The 21,145-nt window shown below is 33.2% G+C and overlaps 2 protein-coding genes across 5 annotated transcripts in view; both read left to right on the top strand.

Moving 5' to 3' along the window:
* The first annotated feature begins 2,331 nt into the window (after window positions 1-2,331).
* The window catches only part of LOC144553286 (monoterpene synthase 7, chloroplastic-like), a 63,298-nt gene continuing 44,484 nt past the window's right edge, over window positions 2,332-21,145 (top strand). The window contains exons 1-7 of one of the 4 annotated variants that reach the window (XR_013511345.1): window positions 2,332-2,484; window positions 3,377-3,644; window positions 4,426-4,813; window positions 5,160-5,378; window positions 5,482-5,620; window positions 5,875-6,123; window positions 7,713-8,162. Coding sequence is in view for 3 of the 4 variants with exons in the window: in XM_078301383.1 (XP_078157509.1) it covers window positions 2,386-2,484; window positions 3,377-3,644; window positions 4,426-4,813; window positions 5,160-5,378; window positions 5,482-5,620; window positions 5,875-6,123; window positions 7,713-8,009 (1,659 nt within the window). In the remaining variant the exon portion in view is untranslated. Of the gene's footprint in view, window positions 2,485-3,376; window positions 3,645-4,425; window positions 4,814-5,159; window positions 5,379-5,481; window positions 5,621-5,874; window positions 6,124-7,712; window positions 8,235-21,145 lie in introns of those variants that run through there. The other 3 variants (XM_078301384.1, XM_078301385.1, XM_078301383.1) reach the window with 3 other exon arrangements.
* Window positions 11,329-14,588, top strand: LOC144552457 (uncharacterized). The gene is made up of 6 exons (XM_078300437.1): window positions 11,329-11,807; window positions 12,498-12,569; window positions 12,656-12,727; window positions 13,013-13,062; window positions 13,168-13,593; window positions 14,318-14,588. Exons 1-5 carry the CDS (start codon window positions 11,329-11,331, stop codon window positions 13,296-13,298), a joined length of 804 nt encoding a protein of 267 aa, XP_078156563.1. The 3' UTR covers window positions 13,299-13,593; window positions 14,318-14,588.

Raw genomic sequence — 21,145 nt, 5'->3', positions numbered from 1 at the left:
GTAAATACAGAAAATATTGTCATCTTTCTAATACATTTAATTTCTAAAAAGTGGTATCTATTTTTGAAAAAAAACAAAAAAATTAAGTTATTTAATGATTGTTATTAAAAAAAATTCTCAAAATAGATACAACTTTTTATAAATTAAATGTACTAGAAGGATCACAATATTTTCTGTATTACCTAGAAGTGACTTTTAAACCGGGATCAATAACTCAGAATCTAAGCATTTTTATTTTTTTTCAATAACTCATAAAGAAATATATTAATTTTTCTTACAGCCGCAAAAAATTCAAAATGAAAAATGTTGATCCGGATTATTTGTAGCAGTCTTTCTAATAAATCAAATTATATAGTATTCCATCTATTTTTAAAGAAATTTGAAACCGGAAATTTTTTTTACGGTTTCTCTTTTTTTATTTTTTTTATTTTTTTATTTTTTTTATTTTTTTATTTTTTTTAGGCCCTGTTTTGGAATTCTAAAACCGGAGAAATTTTTTCCGGTTTTGGACTGAATTACCGGAAATTTTTTTTCCGGTTTGGGTAGATTTCGAAATCCTGTTCAACTTTGGTTATTTTTTGAAATTTAATTATTTTTTTGGATATAAATAAAATAATCGGTATTACAAGACCTAGCTAAATTCCAAAACTAATTTCTCGTCAGCGGAGGATACGACCATGCATGTTCTCCCATGCATATATCTTGGTAAAAAAAAATCGCTGAGACGCTGACAATTCCAAATCTACAAAATTGATGTTGTGCGAACAAACGAGGAAAGAGGCGAGTCGACAATACCATGCGAGAGAGGGAGACCGAGAGAAGAAAAATAACTTGCAAAGTTTGAACCGTTTGGCAGTGCTGAAGTTTAGAGAATTCAGAATTGTGTTTTGAATTTTAGTCTTAAATACCATTATTTTAGTACTTTTAGATATACTAGCTAAGTATCCGTGCGTTGCAACGGAATTGAAATATTATTTTGATTACTTTTTCTTTAGATGTGATTAATATTTATTTGATTTTGTCATAATGTATTAATTAATAATGAGAGAAACAAAAATTAATGAATTGTTAATAGATGAAAACACAAACAACCACATCAAATAGGCCACGGAAGATCCGGGAATGTATCCTCTGAGATATCTCAACTTTTGCGTAACTTTACGTATCCGGTGAGATATTTCAACTTTTGCGTGACACGTGTCCGGTGCCTATTCAGTGTAGCGCAGGGGGCCAGTACTGTTTGAACTTTGTGATTCGTGTAGAACGTACTTTAATGGTTGTGATTTCCCAAAAAGTCATGCAAAATATGAGATATCTCAGAGGATGTGAATTCATCAAATTCCCCAACTTTTGCGTGACCTCTGAGATATCCCAACTTTTGCGTGACCGACAGTGCGTATCCTCTGAGATATCCAACGTTTGCCTGACCGACGTGTCCTGTGCCTATTCGGGGTGATGTAGGGGGTCAGTATTATGTGTGTTTTGAGATTCGTGCGGAGCGTATTTAAACGGTTGAGATTTTCCATAATGTCACCCAAAGTTTGAGACATCTCAGAGGATACGAATTCGGGAAAACGCGTGGACTGCGTGGAAAGAAGGGAAAACGCGTGGGGATTCTGTTGAATTACTATGCGGCGTTTCATGTAATGGATACAATTTTAATTAAATTTAGATTTCTACACGCTTGACAACATTAAACAGATGTATAAAATTAAAACTATTTATTAAAGGCTGAGATTAAGATCTATTTTGATGAGTGACTGAGATTTATACAATCAACGGCTCAGATATTCTCTGGACAAATAGAGGTTTGGGTTCTAAAAAAATTAGCATGCTATTTAGTTGGGAGGATTTGACATATCTTAGGATTATGTTGGACTTATATATATATATATATATATATATGAGTTTTTATATTTTTGAAAAATAAATTTAATATTATAAAAATTTGATGAAAAATATACATGTAATATTAAAATTTTTGAGGTACATAAAATTTCTCCTCTCATAAAGAAAATATTTTGAGTTAATGAATCTGAGCCATTTAATTTTAAACGAAATTAATCTGACACTTACTTATGGCATAGAGGACCTTTTAATATTAGTGCAGATTTTGCCCGCACAAATTTTAAAATAGATCCAATGATTAAAATTCATTAACTCAAAAGATTCACTTTTGAGTTAATGCAGAGGATACGAATTCTGCAAGGACACCTATCTTGACTCCCTATCTTATTTTCTTTTAAATAATAAAAATTGACGTCACGCCTATGCTTGGAGATGCTATAAAAAGATGTGTTGAGGTATCTAGGAAAGCCAAACCACCATATATTAGCAGTCTGCTTTGCTCATCCAAGAAACAGTGCTTTCCCCAAATCTTGCAATATGGAAACACCATGCCTACCAGTTGAACGACGTTCTGCAAACTACAAACCGACATTATGGAACCACAACTTCATACAGTCAATAACTGAAGATGGCAAGGTAAGTGACATATATAATATATGCAATTAATATTAACCATTGAGAAAAATGTTTCCCTTGCAGTTTCATGGACTAATTAATTATGTTAGCTTATTTATCTAGATATCTTGTTGTTCTCATAATTCAAAACAAAGATTGGATATGTAACCATTAGAGATGATTAATTAAAATTAGTAAATTACTGTTCATAATAGCTAGCCTGCATGCCATAGCTCCGGAATTTTGTTTATAAACCATAATTAAAAAAATAAAATTTATGAAAGCAACATGATTATTATTTTTTTTAACAAAAAACATAAGAACTAAAATATTATTTCAGTCCGAACTTTTATTTTTAGAAGACTGAAATGGCAATTCAGTACAAATTATTTTCACAAGTTTTACAACATCATTTTTCTGGTATGTTTGATATGGGTCCACAATTTTTGTGGCTTAGAAATCAAAGTGAATATGAAAAATTCAAAATTTTATATCAAAGGAAATCATGCATTTGTTTGCAAGACATGTCATTAAGAATAAAACAGAAACAAAACAAAAATGCAAAGATGATCACAGGGTAGGATATATAGTCAAGATAGTTTTTGAGTTCATAATTCTTAATCAGAGGTAAATTAAGATTTTTCACGTCAGTATGTGTACATAATATTATTTTTTTAGTTTTTTAAATACTTCCCTTTAATTAGTAAACAAATTATCAATAAGCAGTAATTATATTCAATATGGAATTTCTATCTGTGCAGCTCTGATACAAATTAAAATGTTGCTAAAAGATAGCGTAAACGAAGTACGTAAATGAGACCATAAGTATGTCCCGTATAAGTTTATGGTCTAATTAAGTTTCAAATGTATCATCCAAATCAATAACACTTTAATTTGTGGTTTAACGAATTAGCAGGTGGGAGATATAAAAGAAACTCGTAAGCTCAAGGAAGAGGTGAGGGAAATGATATACGGAGAAAAGTTGCTCAAAGATAAGCTAGATCTTATTGATTCATTGCAACAGCTTGGAGTGGCATATCACTTCAAGAAGGATATAAAATGTGTGCTTACTGAGATCCACGAGTCTATGGATCAAATATTGATGTCTACCAGGGATGACCTCCACCTCATATCACTGCTCTTTAGACTACTAAGGATGCATGGATTTAGCGTATCAGAAGGTACGTAGCTAACAAATTGGCATTTCATATTTGTCTTTTACCTGCATATCTTCTCTGCTACTTCTCTCATCTAGTATAGTTTCCATGGTAATTGATACAAGATAACTTTTTATGCCAGACCAAAAGAACCGACTTAATTTTTGTTGCATTATTTAAAATATTGTTAGAAGAAGAAGACATCAGGCATATATATATAGCCTTCTTTTTTTGGGAGCACAAATTAAATTGTCGAACCATTATGGATCCGACATCTGCTATGAAAATGCACAATCACCGTGCCACTTAATATTGACTAGTTGAACCTTTGCAGAAATAGATCAGACTTTCTTTCATTATTACAAATGAAGATCTAGCTATCAATGTGCAGCACTATTACATACTCTAAATTAGGTGTACCAACCTTTATATATTTCCTTATGTAGCTTGAAGCAGGGGTGGACTCAGTAAGGACCAGGGGGCAACTGTCTCTTCCTGAATTTTGAATTTTTATGGGAATTTTCTTAAATTCTGATTCGTAATTAGAATTAGAAGTTGGAACATTGGAAATTAGAAGTAAGAATAATGAAAATTATAAGTTTGAGTATGAATTTTTATCTAGTACCGAGTAGCTATTTAAACCTCATTTGCTATTTTTTTGCCCCTCCTCACACTCGGACGAAAATTCTAGATCAGCCCATGGCTTGAAGAATTAATCTGTCCTATTGCCTGTACTGAAATTTCATATACCTAATGTGTACTTGAATGGAAATTAATTTGTCTAATGTCAAAACTCAACTCTAAGCAGATATATTAAAAAACTGCATGGACAACAAAGATGACTTCAAAGCAAAGCTTTCTTCTGACATTAAAGCAACACTAAGTTTGTATGAGGCTTCTTTTCTCGCGAAAGAAGGAGAAGAGAAACTAGAAATGGCAAGGAACGTGACGACCAAATATCTCACAGATTTCTTGCAGAGCTCAAAAAATACCGATTCAAGGCTAAAAGAACATGTTGCTCATGCACTGGAGCTTCCTCTGTATGGCCGGGGAACAGAAAGGTTGCACGCTCGCTGGTTTATAGACCAATATAAGTTGTACGAGTATATGAGGCCAGCTTTTATGGAACTAGCGGTTTCGGAGTTTAATTTACTTCAGAACGCATATAAGAAAGAACTGAAGGAGACCTCAAGGTATTACCATTTACATTAATGAGGAATAATAATCTCACTTTTTTTTTTCTTCTATAATTCACGTTTTTTTTATAAAGTATACAGAGTAGTTGCCATTCATCACTTCAAACCAACCTTTCCCACATTATATTATCATGCACTGTTGTTGACCTGGTGTCACAATGACAATGGTATGCGGGTAGTTACCTATGACTTTATCAAGGGACAGTTAAGTTCTAATTTTCTAATCGCTAACAAATCTTTAGACTGATTCTTATTTGTAAAATAGACAAATAACAAAGAAAAGAAACATTTAATTACAAAAAAAAAAAAATAACAGTTGAAATTAACCATTTTGAGTCTTCAGGTGGTGGTCAGATTTACAGATTCATGAAAAGCTTCCTTTCGTTCGAGATAGACTCGTAGAAAACTACCTTTGGAGTGTGGCATTTGTTCCTGAACTGAAGCATGCCAGTCTTAGAAAAGTACTAACAAAATCAATCGGCTTAATTTCAACAATTGATGATGTCTATGATGTGTATGGGTCGTTAGATGAACTTGAGGCATTTACGCATGCTGTGGAGCAGTAAGTGTTCCATTCATTTATTGCATACATTACTAAGTATTCATTAATTCATCACTATATATGCATATCAATACTCCTTGCTTATTAGCATTTCCATATAAAGGTGGGATATCACTTCTATTGAGATGCTACCTGAGTACATGCAATTTTGCCTTAGAGCTCTCATTAATATGGTCCATGACGACAGTGATCATTTCCTGAAAGAAAGAGGGCTTAATATCACTCCGTGTTTAAGGATGGCGGTAATGAATCAACATCTTTTATTTTTTGTCTTGAAATTTTCTTCTCTGGTTAATTAGTACATAGACTCTTACGTACTCTCAGTTGGTATCACCATTTTTCCTAATTATTTTTATTGCACCTTTCCACCCAGCATTCTCGTTAAATTACCACCTTCGTTAGGCTTCATATCATACCAGCACATATGCCCAGAAAAGCCATCTATTAGTTAAATATGCAAAATAATTAATGATCATTCTTTCTGATAATTTTCTAGTGGACGGAATTATGCAAATCATACCTAGTGGAAGCAAGGTGGTACCACACCAAATATCAACCAACATTGGAGGAGTACCTTGAGAATGGATGTGTCTCCATCACACTAAATCTTGTTTTTACTATTGCTTACTGTATCAACGATGAAGTTACTGCCAATGATTTGGAGCAGTTGTTACAGGGTTATCCGAATATTACGCGTCATGCTGGTATTGCTAGCCGTCTTTTGGACGACTTCGGAACATCTACTGTAAGTTATAGCATTTAAAATATATATACAACTGAATATAAATATCTGATGATATAATACGGATCTTAATATTATTTTCATGTGTACTTGGTGTTAAACCATACATCTATTTTAACACGGGCGAGCGTTACAAATTAACCTAGCTACGTACTGTGACATATCTAACAATTTCAAACCATATTGATGTCACTAGAGTTGAAAACAGAGTGGATAATATCCGATCTGTATTTCAAAATTAAATACAGATATTTGATATTTAAATATTCGTGCAGAAACGGATACATGCATAGTTTTAAAATTTAATTATCTGCATCCAAATAGTAGATATATACCATATAGTTTAATATATATTATAAGAAAAAATGTTATTCACCATTATATATAATTAGATAAATATTATGAACTTTGATATTCTTTTAATATATATCCAATCCGATCCATATCCATATCCATATTTGAAAAATAAAAAATGGATATATGGATATAGTTTTACCACTCTCCGATCCGTTTTCACACCTCCATGTCACTTTTGTCATCAATCTCAATTTGGGATGTTGTATGTAGAGTTAGAATTGGTCGACTTGGAAGAGATCAGCTAACAGGGATTTCTTCCAAAAAAGGGTCTGTTTTGTACTTAAAAATAAAGAAAATTTAGAAGGAAAAAAACTTTATTAGAAACTATGTAAAAAAACAGAAAATAGTTTTAACTTACAATATCCACTTTCATAATAGATCTGTACAAGCATATAAATATTAAAAATAAATAGAAACTTTGATAGACCAGTTAAATTGTAAACCCTTTTTTAAACAAGAAAAATGTTGCATACACAATAAAAATAAAAGGAACTTTTATTTAATAGATAAAAAAGAAAATTTATATTCTTTTTTTTTTTAAGTTTAAAGTATTTTTTTTAAGGTCAGTTGACAAGAAGCCAGCTGACAATATATTAATAAAAAGAAGTTATTTACAGTCTCTCAATGGGAATTTTATAACCCTAATCTCATATCAGCTATTAAATAAGACACTAATCCAAACAGCAAAAGAGCGGGTCTGATCATGAGTGTCCATTCTCTTTCTCACCCCTCTCCTACTAACAGTAGTTGGTCTCCCAGCGTATAGTTTAAAGTTTAAGATATAAAAACAAGCCACTTTTCCTGAGTTCATTGGGCCATTGACCGTGGTGACATTAAAAGGTTAAATCTAAGACTGTAACACCTTTAAATTGATATATAGATCATAGATCTCATTGTCGGAACTCGGAAGCTCCTCCTCTTCCCTTATTCTTTCATGTGACTCGCTTACTTTGATGTTTAGAAATTTAAATAACCAAAATATCGTCAAAACAGGTTAAATTTTAAATAAATTGGTGAATATAAGTAGAAAAACAGGCCGATTATTCCGATTCAGCACTGATTCTACTGGTTTTCTGTACAAAACTCACCCAGCAGAGAATATTGGCAATAAATCAATTCGCCTCCGGCTGAGTCAACTTAGAATTGACCGATTTTTCAAGAACTATTATATAAGCAATTTACATGTATTATCTATTATGTAAGCAATTTCATGATATGTTCATTTTAATATTCAGACTGAAATGGAGCGTGGGGATGTTGACAAAGCTATTCAATGCTATATGCGTGACAAAAGAGTCACAGAATCTGCCGCTCGCCAAGGGATAAACGAGATGATATGGAAATGTTGGAAATTAATGAACACTGAAAATGTCGGGGATTCTGCTTTCCATGAGTATTGTAGAAATGTTCTTTTCAATATTGTACGCATGGCACAATGTTATTACGGAAGTGGCGTGGATGGATATGGAGATCCGGGTCATAAGACCAAGGAGCGAGTAATCTCACTATTACTGAAGCCAATTGATATATAATTTTTACATTACTTCGCTTGATATGTTATATATTGTTGTGAGCAAAGAATAAAAGTGAAGGTTTAATAAGTACTGATCATGATTGCATTCCAGCCAGCAAATATGCCCTGTCAGTAGCCACAGACGGAGTCATCAGTCAAGAACAAGTTTTAAGTTATTTAAGTTGTTGGTATAAGAGTCCTAGCTAGTGCTTTTTGTTACTGTGCTTTGTGTTACAAATATTTTGTGTTACAAATTCAGACTTTATCTCTGTTGAACAAATTTTCTCTCCTCTTTAATTCTGTATCTTGTGTTATCCCTCTTAGTAATTCAAAATATTCAAACATGTCGTGCAACATGAACTATGATTTTCATTAGTATTAATATGGACTATGATTTGTTCTTCACTAGCTACCTTGTGCTTTTGCAGGATCCTTTTAATTAGCTCACTATAAATGCTATTATCTTCAGAAGAATCTTATGCCAATTATTTGAATATAGTATACACAAAAGCTTGGATTGATTCATATACTACTACTACTTATTCTATCCAAATCAAATGGAGGATTTGATAACCATCCAAATTTTATCAAGTATGTATACTAAAATAATCTAACCACCGCGGTAATTATCATATAGAAAAAGTTGTTACCATAATACCGCCTCCAAACTAAAGAATAGTCAGTATGTCACAGAGAACCCTTGGCTTGAATTAAGAGTGAAGGGAGGCAAGAATTGGTGAAGTCATTAGAAGTGCAATTCAGCATATTTATTATTGCATAATATTTTATGCATAAATTGAATTAGTACGTATAAATTTATGGACAAATAAATGATTATATATATGTAGATCATATATATCACTTTTGATGATTATTCGAATTGAAATGCTGCCTAAGTTAAAAAAAAGACAGACATAACAATATATATACTGTAAATACATATAGCATATTGTTTTGGTTAATCTTTGATGTTTTACCCGTCAAGTGGGTGATAATATAGAGTATGTATGTTTGTTTGGTTTTGATGATTATCGATTTGAAATGCAGCCTCAAATAAATAAAAATGTGAATAGATGCCCACAATGTGCTCGAAGTACGTGTTATTCAGCATATTTATTTTAGAGTTAGCACATATAAATAAACGGACAAATAGACAAAAATATGTATATCATTTATGTCAATATATTTTGATGGTTATTCAACTAGAAAGTTGAAATAGAACATAAATTAATTACCAATAAGAATAGATGCACACCAAGATGGTTTTGTGTTGAATTTAGAACTTAATGTGGAAGCGTACCTAATTAATTAAATCACTGTCATTCTTGAGCATCAGAGCAACATCCTTAAAAGAGTTTCTTCGGTTCTTTATTCTCCAAGGTCTCTCACTATCTAATCCGATGGGGTGATTGAGAGAGGATTCAATCTGCCTTGTACCTTACCTTGAGGACCCAATCTATAAATAAGGCCCCTTTGGTTGTATTATTTGATAATTTTTTAGCTAACCCATCATAAAAAAGTTATTTATATCAAAGCAACATCCAATATATATAACACATTAATGTAAAAAAAGTTATTTAATTTATCACTTTTAATTCAACATAAAATTGATAGTATATAATATATAATCATTTTATATACAAGCTAACGTAGCATTTATGAATCACCATATATAACCACTAGTACAAAAAACCCCTTCACCGACCCTTAATCACCGACTCTTTTAAGCAAAGCATCAGTGTTGCTCACACTATACTGACCCTTTTATTAAATAACAGTCAGCGTTGTTATTCAACACTGACGCTTTATAAACAATCAGTGTTGGTTATCAACACTGACTGTTTTTCAAAAAAGAGTCAGTGTTGAACACCAACACTGACTGTTTTTCAAGCGTCAGTGTTGATTACCAACTCTGACGCTCTAAAAACAGTCAGTATTGGTACTCAACACTGACTCTTTTGAAAAACAGTCAGTGTTGAGTACCAACACTGACTCTTTTTCAAAAGAGTCAGTGTTGAGCACCAACACTGACTCTTTTTCCAAAGAGTCAGTGTTGAGCACCAACACTGACTCTTTTTCCAAAGAGTCAGTGTTTGTACTCAACACTGACTCTTTGTAAAGCGTCAGTGTTGAGTAGCAACACTGACTCTTTAAAAACAGTCAGTGTTGGTACTCAACACTGACTCTTTTGAAAAACAGTCAGTGTTGAGTACCAACACTGACTCTTTTAAAAAACAGTCAGTGTTGGTACTCAACACTGACTCTTCGTAAAGCGTCAGTGTTGAGTAGCAACACTGACTCTTTAAAAACAGTCAGTGTTGGTACTCAACACTGACTCTTTTCAAAAACAGTCAGTGTTGAGTACCAACACTGACTCTTTTTCAAAAGAGTCAGTGTTGGTACTCAACACTGACTCTTTGTAAAGCGTCAGTGTTGAGTAGCAATACTGACTCTTTAAAAATAGTCAGTGTTGGTACTCAACACTGACTGTTTATCAAGACAGTCAGTGTTGCGTACCAACACTGACTGTTGGTAAAGCGTCAGTGTTGGGTAGCAATATCAGCAGATGATGAAATTTATGATTTTTGTACAGCAAATAATATGAATAAATTCCAAAAAAAATATTTCCTACTTTTATACATAACTTGTGACCAAATAATATTTGTAATTATCAATTTCATATAATTTCATCAATATTTGTTCAAACAAATTGAGCTAATAACTGTGGACCGTTCATTTTCTTATGAATAATCAACGGGTGATCTGCAATCAAATAATTCCTAATTTATTTTAAAATGATCATGTTAGTACCAGGAACCTTAAAAACAAAAAATAATTGGAGTTCCAACAATTGTAAGCTTCGATCCAATGTGTAATGTTTATAGCCTTACGATCTCGTTATATTCCGTCACTTGGATGGATGTGTAAATGAACATCAGATTAGATCAAACTCACCGACAATGAATTTAATGGAACACTCTTTGATCTGAACGGTTCCGATCAACCAACGGACGACGTTTGTCTTTGTTCCTTCATTATCTCATCCAACAAGAGTTGATGTTCTATGGTCTTTGATGTTTGATACAAGTCCTTGATACAACATGCATGCACAACTATATAATTTAATTTGTCAAAATTATTTAATAATGCAAAGAAAATGTTCTAACATTATCTTTTGGTATAAAATTTATCAATATCATTTTAAATTATTGTCATTTTAAAATAATAATAATGTTAGACTAGTTTATTAATTGCTTAAATTTCACTGACTGTTTAAAAAACAGTCAGTATTAGCTGCCAACACTGACTCTTGTTTGGGAACCGTCAGTGTTGATACAATGTACCGACTGTTTTCTTTTTTTTTGGGAACCGTCAGTGTTTCTTCCGAAAATTTTCGTTCCCGGGTTTATATCTTTCGATCAGCCGCGAAGAACTTCGTTTCCCCTCCTAAATTTTCGTTTCCCTCTTCTTTTGCGATAAACTCTCTCCGCCACTATCTCCCAAAATTTCAAATTGGTGCTGTCTCTCTCTCAGCACAAACCCTCCCCCGCTCTCTCTTCACTGCTAAAACCCTCCCCCGATGTCTCTCTCTCTCTGAGCAAATATTTCCTCCGCCTTGCTCCCGCTCTCTCCCGCCTCAGCCTCTCTTTTGCTCTCTGCCTCCGCCTTGCTCTCCGCCTCCGCCTTGCTGTCTCCGCCTCCACCTTGCTTTCCGCCTCCGCCTTGCTGTCTCCGCATCCGCCTTGCTCTCCGCCTCCGCCTTGTGTCTCCGCCTTCAACCGATATTCAACTACACGTCAACTCTGAGCTTCTCAAGGTAATTAATTTCATTAATTGACAGGGCGTGGGGACAAGAAAGTAATTACAAACACTAATTTGGTCCGGGGTACTGGTACTGGTTTCTTCTAGCCACTAATTTTTCCCTTTTGGATGCTGGTACTGGTTTCTTCTCAACACTAATTTTTCCCTTTCAGATACTGGTACTGGTTTCATTGGGTCATGGGTACTGTTTTCTTCTAGCCACTGGTACGGCTACTGGTACTGGTTTCACTGTTATTCCATATTGTACTGGTTTCACTGTTACTGGTTTCATTGGGTCGTGGGGTGTAGCCACTGGTGTACAAAATATTGTTGTATTACCTTTGAGATATTCAAAATATTTCTTATGGAATCACGTTTATAAGATCACTAGGTGTACATCATGTGTAATTTTAAAATTGTAAATGTAGTGCTTTAAAATAGTAAATCAGCATAATCACTACAAAGAATTGGCAACATAGTGGTTAACAAAACGGCCTAAATCATTCCTTGCTAATTTTTGTTATTCAATTTGACAAATGCCTTGTGTTGGATTATAATTCAGCTAGAGTACACCTTTTTGGCAATGTAGGTGACTGCTCATCACTTAATACCCTGTAAGTTTATTTAATTAATTTTAATTTGCTTAAAACTAATATGTTTAAATGATCTCAAGTTCTCACCTGACACTTTTTTTTTGCTGTTCCAGTGATCTATCCTTCAACAATATATATGGCGACATACCGTTCTCTATCTCTAAACTCAAGCAATTAGAGACACTGTATGGTCTCTCAAACAAAATCTCGATCAAATCAACAAATTTTTGTTTTTGTGACATTTTTATTCTAATTTACATTTTTTTTTAAGGATATTGAAGAACAACCAACTCATTGGGCCGATTCCCTCGACACTATCTCAACTCCCAAATTTAAAGATCTTGTAAGCTATATATCTCCCCTTCTTATGGTATCTGTTTATCTATCTATCTATCTATCTGTCGTGCTGCTACATTATGGTAACAGATTCTGTTTTTTTAGAGGGAACTAATGTGAAGTTTCCTTTTACTCTCTCTCTCACTCTCTCTTTGTATATATATATATATATATCTTTGAGAACATGTATGTTTGTGCAATGTCGTCAAAGTCTTTAAGCTAATATGTTATCAATAGATCCCAGTTCTTTGCTTAACATGCATACTCACATTTAGTAACTATCTTGGTGCAGTATTGTTGATGACAGTGATGCTGGCTCATCAATTGCTGCAAACACACCAAGTAAGTCTGATTAAATGCAAAACTGTCATGATTGTTATTGCTCCTCTATATAAATAATTGAAACTTTTAGTTAAAGCAAACCAGTATAAATGGCATGCATGTCAGGTGCGCTGACCTTGGCTAGTGTACTGCTCTATCCTGAGACCTTAGGTGGTGGTGCTGTTTTTAGTGGCTGGGTACCTTTTAATTCAACAATTATTGAGAAAATCTCTCGAAAGGCAAAAAAGGTTTTGTAGCTTTCCACTACTACTATTATTATTTTTAATTAATATTGGGATCTGTTGAATGCTTAGTTCATCCTATTTCTTTTCTTCTCTACTTTTCTGATTACTTGGAGGTTCTTTTAATTAGTGATTACCAAATACCTGAATTTTGTAATAAAAAAAATGACATTTCACATAGCTGTCAATGCTAGTGTTAAATTGATCTAAAAAAATGTGATAAGGATGGAATAGTTAAAATTGCGGATTTGGGGCTAGCAAGGGAACTTTACTCGGAGCCTCCTTATACTGAATATGTCTCTACGAGATGGTAAGTTCATTATTTTTGTTCACTAAATGCTTTAAAGTTTGACCCTTGAAATTCTACTGGTACCTCAAAAACCCCAAATGGCCTTCTGTGACAGATCAGCCAGTGCAGGCTGATTAGAAGTCCAAACCAAAAATCCACATGAACAGTCAGATAGAGGACTCAAAAACACACACTTTAGACCCAAATTTTACATTCATAGCATTTTTCTATGATTTACTAGCTATTTTTAAAGTTTGCTTTCCGAATCTCCAAAAAAATGCTGTTTTCTGCATCTTTTACCAATCTGCCCCTGCATTCAGGCATCTGTTAAAAATAGTTAGAAAATTACAAAAATCCTGAAACTTGGCAAGCATGTAGTTTAGACTTCCCTTTACATTTCTATAAAAAGAACAAAAAATTTGGCTTTGTAGATTGTTCAGAATGAATTTTAAAGATTGGCTGACAGCACACAGCTAAACTCAGATCTGGGTCGGTTTTCTTTCCATTGACCTATCTCGATCTTCTCTTCCTACTTTAGATCTGTTTCTTTTCAATTGATAAAACAACATTGCTTATGTTCTTAATTTTGCTTAATGGGTGAGCTTGCATTAATTTGAGAATAATTTGCAAAGTGAGTTTGCATGAAGTACACTTCTTGTCATACTACCCTCTTGTCATACACTTTATCATTGTGATATTAAATTTAATGGCACAGATTCTAATTTTCACTAATTGCTATTCGTAGGTTGTACTAGGTGAAGTGGCAATGTGAGGTTGATTACGTTGAATAGGCCTCGTCAATTGAATGTCATCTCTTCTCGGGTGGTACTATCCTTTATATTAGTTATAGGTTGCAAGAAAGAGAAGCATTTTTTATGTAAGTCAAGTAAATAGATTTTTGATGGCAATTAACTTGGATAATTTGGTGTCTTTTGTGTGTTTTGTGGATATATGGCATGTAATTTGGATAACATGTAATTTGATAATTTTTAATGGCAATTAACTTGTTTGGTGTCTTTTGTTTGTGATTGTGGCATATTAATTTTTTAATGTCAATAAATGTTGAATGGTAATATATGACTAGCAAAACAGAATCATGCCAACACAAAAAAAGAGTCGGTGTTGGTGCACAACACTGACTCTTTTTCAAAAGAGTCGGTGTTGGTGCTCAACACTGACTCTTTTTCAAAAGAGTCGGTGTTGGTGCTCAACACTGACTCTTTTCCAAAAGAGTCGGTGTTGGTGCTCAACACTGACTCTTTTCCAAAAGAGTCGGTGTTGGTGCTCAACACTGACTCTTTTGAAAAAGAGTCGGTGTTGGTGCTCAACACTGACGCTTTAAAACAGTCAGTGTTGAACTCAACACTGACTGTTTTTAGAGAGTCAGTAAAAGGTAATCTTCACTGGCGCTGGTTTTACTGACGCCGCTATAACAGTCGGTGTAGGGGTATTTTAACAGTCAGTGAAGGGGTTTTTTGTACTAGTGAACATATTTCTTTTGCTTAATATTTGATGCATCAATTTCAATTAGCGCATATCAACTCACCAACAAGTGGAAGACAATTTCTATTTGTTGGTTTTGATGATTTTCGGATTCAAAATATAGTCTCAAAAATATAAAACATGAATAGATGCCCAAGATATTCTAGAAATGTAATTCATCAACAAATTTATTTTGATATACTTTCTTCATCCATTTGAATATATTGGTGAATACAAAATTGATCAGAATCGTCGATAACAATTTGATTGGAGGAGCCTGAAGAGACACGAGGAAGGTTTTTTGCACACCGCACAAAGATGATTATATCAGCAATCCAAGCAAAAGAAGTAGTAGTATATGAATCAATCCAAGTTTTGGGGGGAGGTTTTTATATCAGCTCTGGGGGAAGATACGCCAGATCCTGTTCCATCCAAGGGCTCAGATGGTTAGACCAAGTAAAGCGTAAGGATCTTTTGTTGTCGTGTGAAGAATTGAGAAACAATAGCTGGCCATGAATCAGAAGATTAGGAAATATTTTATTTCGTTGAAGATTTTATTTCATTATATTTTTTCTGTTATTTCTTTCTATTTTGCAGATGAGACAAATTAGGAAATAATTTCAATTAGATTTGTTTCTGTTTTTTACAAACAATTCCCGTGTATTATATGGCTGTTCTTGAAGAGAACAATGTATCAGAAAAATTAAGACAATCAATAAAGAAAGGGAGGGAGGTTTGGGAAGTCTGGTGTTTTTTATGATATTTTTACATCTTTCTGTTAAGAGTTTGAAGCTATTGAGAGTACAATGGCCAAATGGTTGAATTCTAGAACACGAGGACAAAGTCGATCGGCGCCGGAGTTGATAAACGGGAATACTACTGTGTTGTGGACTTGCGCTGTTAAGCCAAGTGTTGTTTATTTTTCCTTTTTATCATGTTTGGGCTGCTTGGGCTGTTGGCCATGTGTTGTTTATTTTTTTCTTTTTTTTTCTAGCACATATTTAGGCATCCTGGTAGAAATTTAGCCAAGTAATGGGAGTGTCAGATAAGTATCGTATCAAATTTTGTTTAACGTTCAGTATGATTAAATTTGAGATTCATGTAAAAAATGAAAAAAAATATAAATCACATTATGAATCTAATTAAACGGGCATGCAAATTTCAACGCCTATCGAACAAATCAGACAGTGTATCGCTCGATCGATCAAACCCCGTTTTGTGAAACCATATCTTTAATTTGGTCTGATATGATGCCCATCGATCAAACCCCGTTTTACGAAACCTTAACTATATCATTACCCGATAAGCTAAAAAAAGGTTTTTTTTTTACCTATAATCATACTTGTTAAGTTAAGAAACCAGATAAGTTCTTAATCGTACCAGTTTTATCGAATATTGAAAATATTAATCATTTAAATATTCTGACTAAAAGAAAAACCAAGAGTGCTTCAATAATCTAAGCCCAAAATTTAAATGAATAATCCAAAATCTTTTAATAATATGGTATCCAAATAAAATGTTAATAGAATTAGGCCGAATAATCTGGCCCAATAAAATAGCAGTTAAAAAAAGGTAAAAAAATAAACAGCTAGGCAGGGACAAAAGCGTTAAAACTTAAAAGCTTCTAACTGATGAAGATCTTTATCCAACGTCCAATCAGTTATGTTACGATACACATAAGAGATAAGCACCACCAAGTGTCTATACTATATAGAGAGATATAGAGAGAGACTGGAAGAGAGCGGCTGCCGACCAGATAGAAAGCATTTAGTAAATATATATACACTGTTCGACATTGTGTAGGAGAGAAGAAGAGAGTTCCAGGAGGGATTAATGAAGGCTTTGCACAGAAAAACGAGGCGGAGAGCCAGCGGCATCCATACATGATCTACCCACCGTCTCAGAGATAAGTAGGTTGTTTTTTTAAATTTTTTATTAATAGAAAATTCTTTGGAATTCTAAATAAGTGACATGATTTAGAAAACACCAGTCGTTTTAAAATCAGTTTTATTATTGATCACTTCTAGTGTTTTTCAAATTTGATTGTTGATGTCGAAGCTTTTATTAATGTAATAATTTTGTTTGAGTCTGTTAGGCATGAAAGTTTGTTGATCAATTTTTTTTTATCGTGGATGATCTCTTGTATGTTGATCTATATCTTTATTCATTTGAGCAAGCAATCTGTTAAGTTTACCTAAACTGGAGATGATTTTAAGAAACAATTCTGAGGTGTCTTGCAGAATTAAGCAATTAGGAATTTAGGATATAAGGGCGACTGTAAGCTGCTTGTAGGGACCATAGCATAATTGTTATAATAGTAACAAAAAAGAAAAATGTAAAGAAAAATACGAGCTGGCATGCACCTGGTATTTGTTAGGCCAGTTTCAATTACCCAAAACCAACACACAGTATTGGACTTTTGATTGTTAAATTTATATTAAGTTGTGTGTCAGCCTCACCCACTGACTTGATCTCAAGTGTCACACGTAATTTACTATTATAGAATATAAAGGACCTTCATAGTAAAAATGTGTAAAATAATACAAAAAGATTCTAAACAATTACTAAAATAGACTATGTAAATCATTAGTTAAGATAGGATTGGAACCGGTAATATATAGTTTGTGATATCTTGCTAAAAAGTTGTGTTCTGTTGTATATCTCGCAAATATATTATGCGAAAAGACAACTTCAATATTTTTTTTAGTATTCAGATAAGCATATAACTAGGTTCAGTTTTAATTAATTATCCTAAGACATAATATCGTCGCTATTGTTTGCGAGAGTTTGTATTATTAGAGTGAACATTTCTTAGGATAATGCTTCGGTCATTTGGTTTTCATGGAGTTGTTTAATGACAATCGTAAACGACATACAAACATGATTTTTTGGAATGATTACTAATCAAAGAATCAGATTTCTAGATAACGAAAAAAAGGTCTCCATTTGGTGCTATATATATATTGTTTCTTTGTTTAAATATACTCAAGAATGTTGATGAATGCATATTGTTGTGAATATAGAAAATAAATGAAAAATGAATTCTTATTATCTAACATTTTTAGTGCAATTCTTATGTTTTTTTTTTTTTTTAAATTTTCTGCATAAGGTCAACCTGTTTTTTATGCTTATAAGGTGTAAAGCCGTTGCTCTTATTGGCAGAATGTATATATGTTATGATCAACCCCATAGTTTTCTTTATACCAGCTTTGAAAATCCTTGATTGAATCCAAATAATATGACCAAAATGTAGTTTGATGATATCAGTCTCCAAAATTAGCTTATCAATTAATGTCTAGTTGGCATATAAATTTTTATTGTTTCATGTTAAAGAGTGATTTTAACAATTCGTTCAGTAGATTTAATTCATGATGCACTATTTAGTAGATGTACTGTTATGAAAGTTATTTTCAATTGTTACATCTCGCAAATATTTTCTAGGAAAGTTTCAACATCTTACACAGCTATTGTATCAAGGAGCAAGTCTATGTTCTTATTGGCAGAACGCATGTTATGATCGACTCCATAGTCTTCTTTATACTAACACTATTGAAAATCCTTGATTAAAACCCAATATTATGACAGAAATTGTAGTCTGACAATATGCCTCCAAAATTAACTTATCAATTAATGTCTAGCTGGCGTATGATAATTTTGGTCCTTATCACAATTATTTTTATTATGTTACAATCCTTTTTTATATTCTTGTAATGTAGATACTCATGAGGCAGCATCATTCATCATGAAGAATCACATTTTGCCTCAAATTTGGCATGAGTGGTTTAGGTAAAACGCCTTGCCGGTATGTAATTGCTTTAGTTGTTGTTTCAATGCATTAACTATACTTGTATTTTAGACAAAAAAGCAAGTCCAATGATGACAGTCATGTCATTTTCTGATTACTTGTACTTCCACTAACTTTGGAAAAGGTTACATGCTTCATATAAATATTATGTCATTTTATGATTGATATGCTTTATGAAGTAAATTTTAATTATTCTTACGCAAGTCTTACCTTCTAATAAGGTCTCCTAGAAAGAGCTCCCAATTGAACGAAAAAATAAATTGTTATAATTAGTTAATTACTAGACTCGAACCCTCCATTATTGTGTCCTATTATGTTAATGCTTTCCAAATTCCTTATGTGCTAACTAATTAAGAATATGTAGTTCTGTACGTACAGGGTACAGCTGATGCGGTAAGGCAATACCTTTGGCCTTTTAAAGGGTACAGCTGATGCGGTACGGTAATACCTTCTGGCCTGTTAGTACATTTCTAACACTGACAACTCTTCAACTTTCAGGTTGGCTCATGGACTAGGTCTACGGGTCCTCATGAAAGTGGTTCACAATCATGCCAGCAATAATGTAACTAATAGCTTGAATGGGTTTGATGTTCACCAGAGTGCACAAGAATCATAGTTTCACACTGGTGAAAGGGGTTATCATAAACTCTGGGATAGCCGTTTATTCAACTATGGGAGGTGTTTACTATCCAATTTGAGGTACTGGTTGAAGAAATTTAGATTTGATGGATTTCGATTTGACGGTATAGCATCTATGTTGTACCACCACCATGGTAGCTATGTGGGGTTTAGCTGGAATTATGCAGAGTATTTTAGCTTTGATACAGATGTAGATGCAGTTCTGTATTTAATGCCCATGAATGATTTGGTGCATCGGATGGTACCTGACGTGACTGTGGTGGCAGAGGATGTGTCAGGCATGCCTGCGCTTTGCCGGCCTGTTTGGGAAGCAATGGCCATACCTGATAGGTGGATCGATATTTTGAAAAACAGAAGTGACTTGGATTGGCTAGAAGACAACTGAAATGGTCATAGGGAATGAATACTATTTTTGTATTTATGAATGATACTTTTGTATTTATGAATAAACTGTGCTAGGTTGATAAGATTAGAGAAGCTGTCATAGGGAATGAATTAATTATATTAATGCTATTATTCGTTTTCCTTTTCTATTTGATAATTTATTTTGATGTGGAATAATGATGAACTATGTTATTAACATATGTAGTTTCTAGTGATATTTAAAACAACAAATGGAACTTGCCGAATGCCATTGCAGCAAAATAATGTCTAGCTGAAACAAATCAGCAAGTAATTTAATTAAAAGTTTCACCTAATTAACCGTCTAATATGTAAGAAATTATCATATTCACCCTACAGCATTCAATATATAAAGTATAAACAAATTTAACAGGTCACAACATTTATACTGTTAATAATTGAAACACAAGTCTGGAACAGATGTATGTGAACTGTCAAGTATCATATCTTTTATTTCTGAGAACTTGAGGAAATTTTGAGGAGGCCATGATAATATTGGCCTATATATGCTATGGACTTAAATTTTTGATTTGAAATTTTTAAGAGTGGATGTGAACCATTCAACACGGTCTCCATATATATATATATATATATATATATATAGAGCGAGAGAGATGAACTACGCTTCTTCATGGAGTAAAATGAGTTGGTGCTCCATGGCACTATATTTTTATTTTGAAAATCCAAACGACCGATCCGAACAGCTCAACATGATCTCCATATTGAAATGTGCTTGGAGACCAAATTTTATATTTTTTTGAATTTTTTTTACTATTTATTAAGCAATTTTGAAAATCACTGATCCGATGGACCAAAAATTTTTGCTATTCACAGCAAAACAACAATTTTCAAAATTGCTTAATAAATAGTAAAAAAATTCCAAAAAATGTAAAATTTGGTCTCCAAGCACATTTCAATATGGAGATCAAACGGTTCGGATCAGTCGTTTGAACTTTCAAAATGAAAATACGGCGTGGAGTACAAACCCATTTTACTCCATGGAGTAGCGTAGATCATGTCATAGAGTAGTGTAGAGTAGGGTTAAAATGCCCCATTGTGTTTTGCCCCAACCATGCCCCATCTCTATATCTTCGTTTACAAAGTTCAAATAGTCGATCCGAACCGTTCATCTTGTTCTACATATTAAAATGTGCTTAGAGACCAAATTTTGTATTTTTTGGAATTTTTTTACTATTTTTTTAGATAAGTACAAAATCACTACATCTGGACCATCCAAAAACGGTG

This window comes from Carex rostrata, chromosome 4 (genome assembly GCF_964058835.1).
Source record: "Carex rostrata chromosome 4, lpCarRost1.2, whole genome shotgun sequence".
Classification (NCBI taxonomy): domain Eukaryota; kingdom Viridiplantae; phylum Streptophyta; class Magnoliopsida; order Poales; family Cyperaceae; genus Carex; species Carex rostrata.
This window is presented reverse-complemented; position numbering and strand designations above follow the sequence as displayed.

Bases quoted from the DNA above. Each gene is read 5' to 3' on its own strand.
- LOC144552457 (XM_078300437.1), top strand. From the start codon at position 11,329: ATGTACCGACTGTTTTCTTTTTTTTTGGGAACCGTCAGTGTTTCTTCC. The intron at 12,570-12,655 runs GTATGGTCTCTC...TTTTTTTTTAAG, and splicing joins CTCAAGCAATTAGAGACACT to GATATTGAAGAACAACCAAC. The intron at 13,063-13,167 runs GTAAGTCTGATT...CATGCATGTCAG, and splicing joins AATTGCTGCAAACACACCAA to GTGCGCTGACCTTGGCTAGT.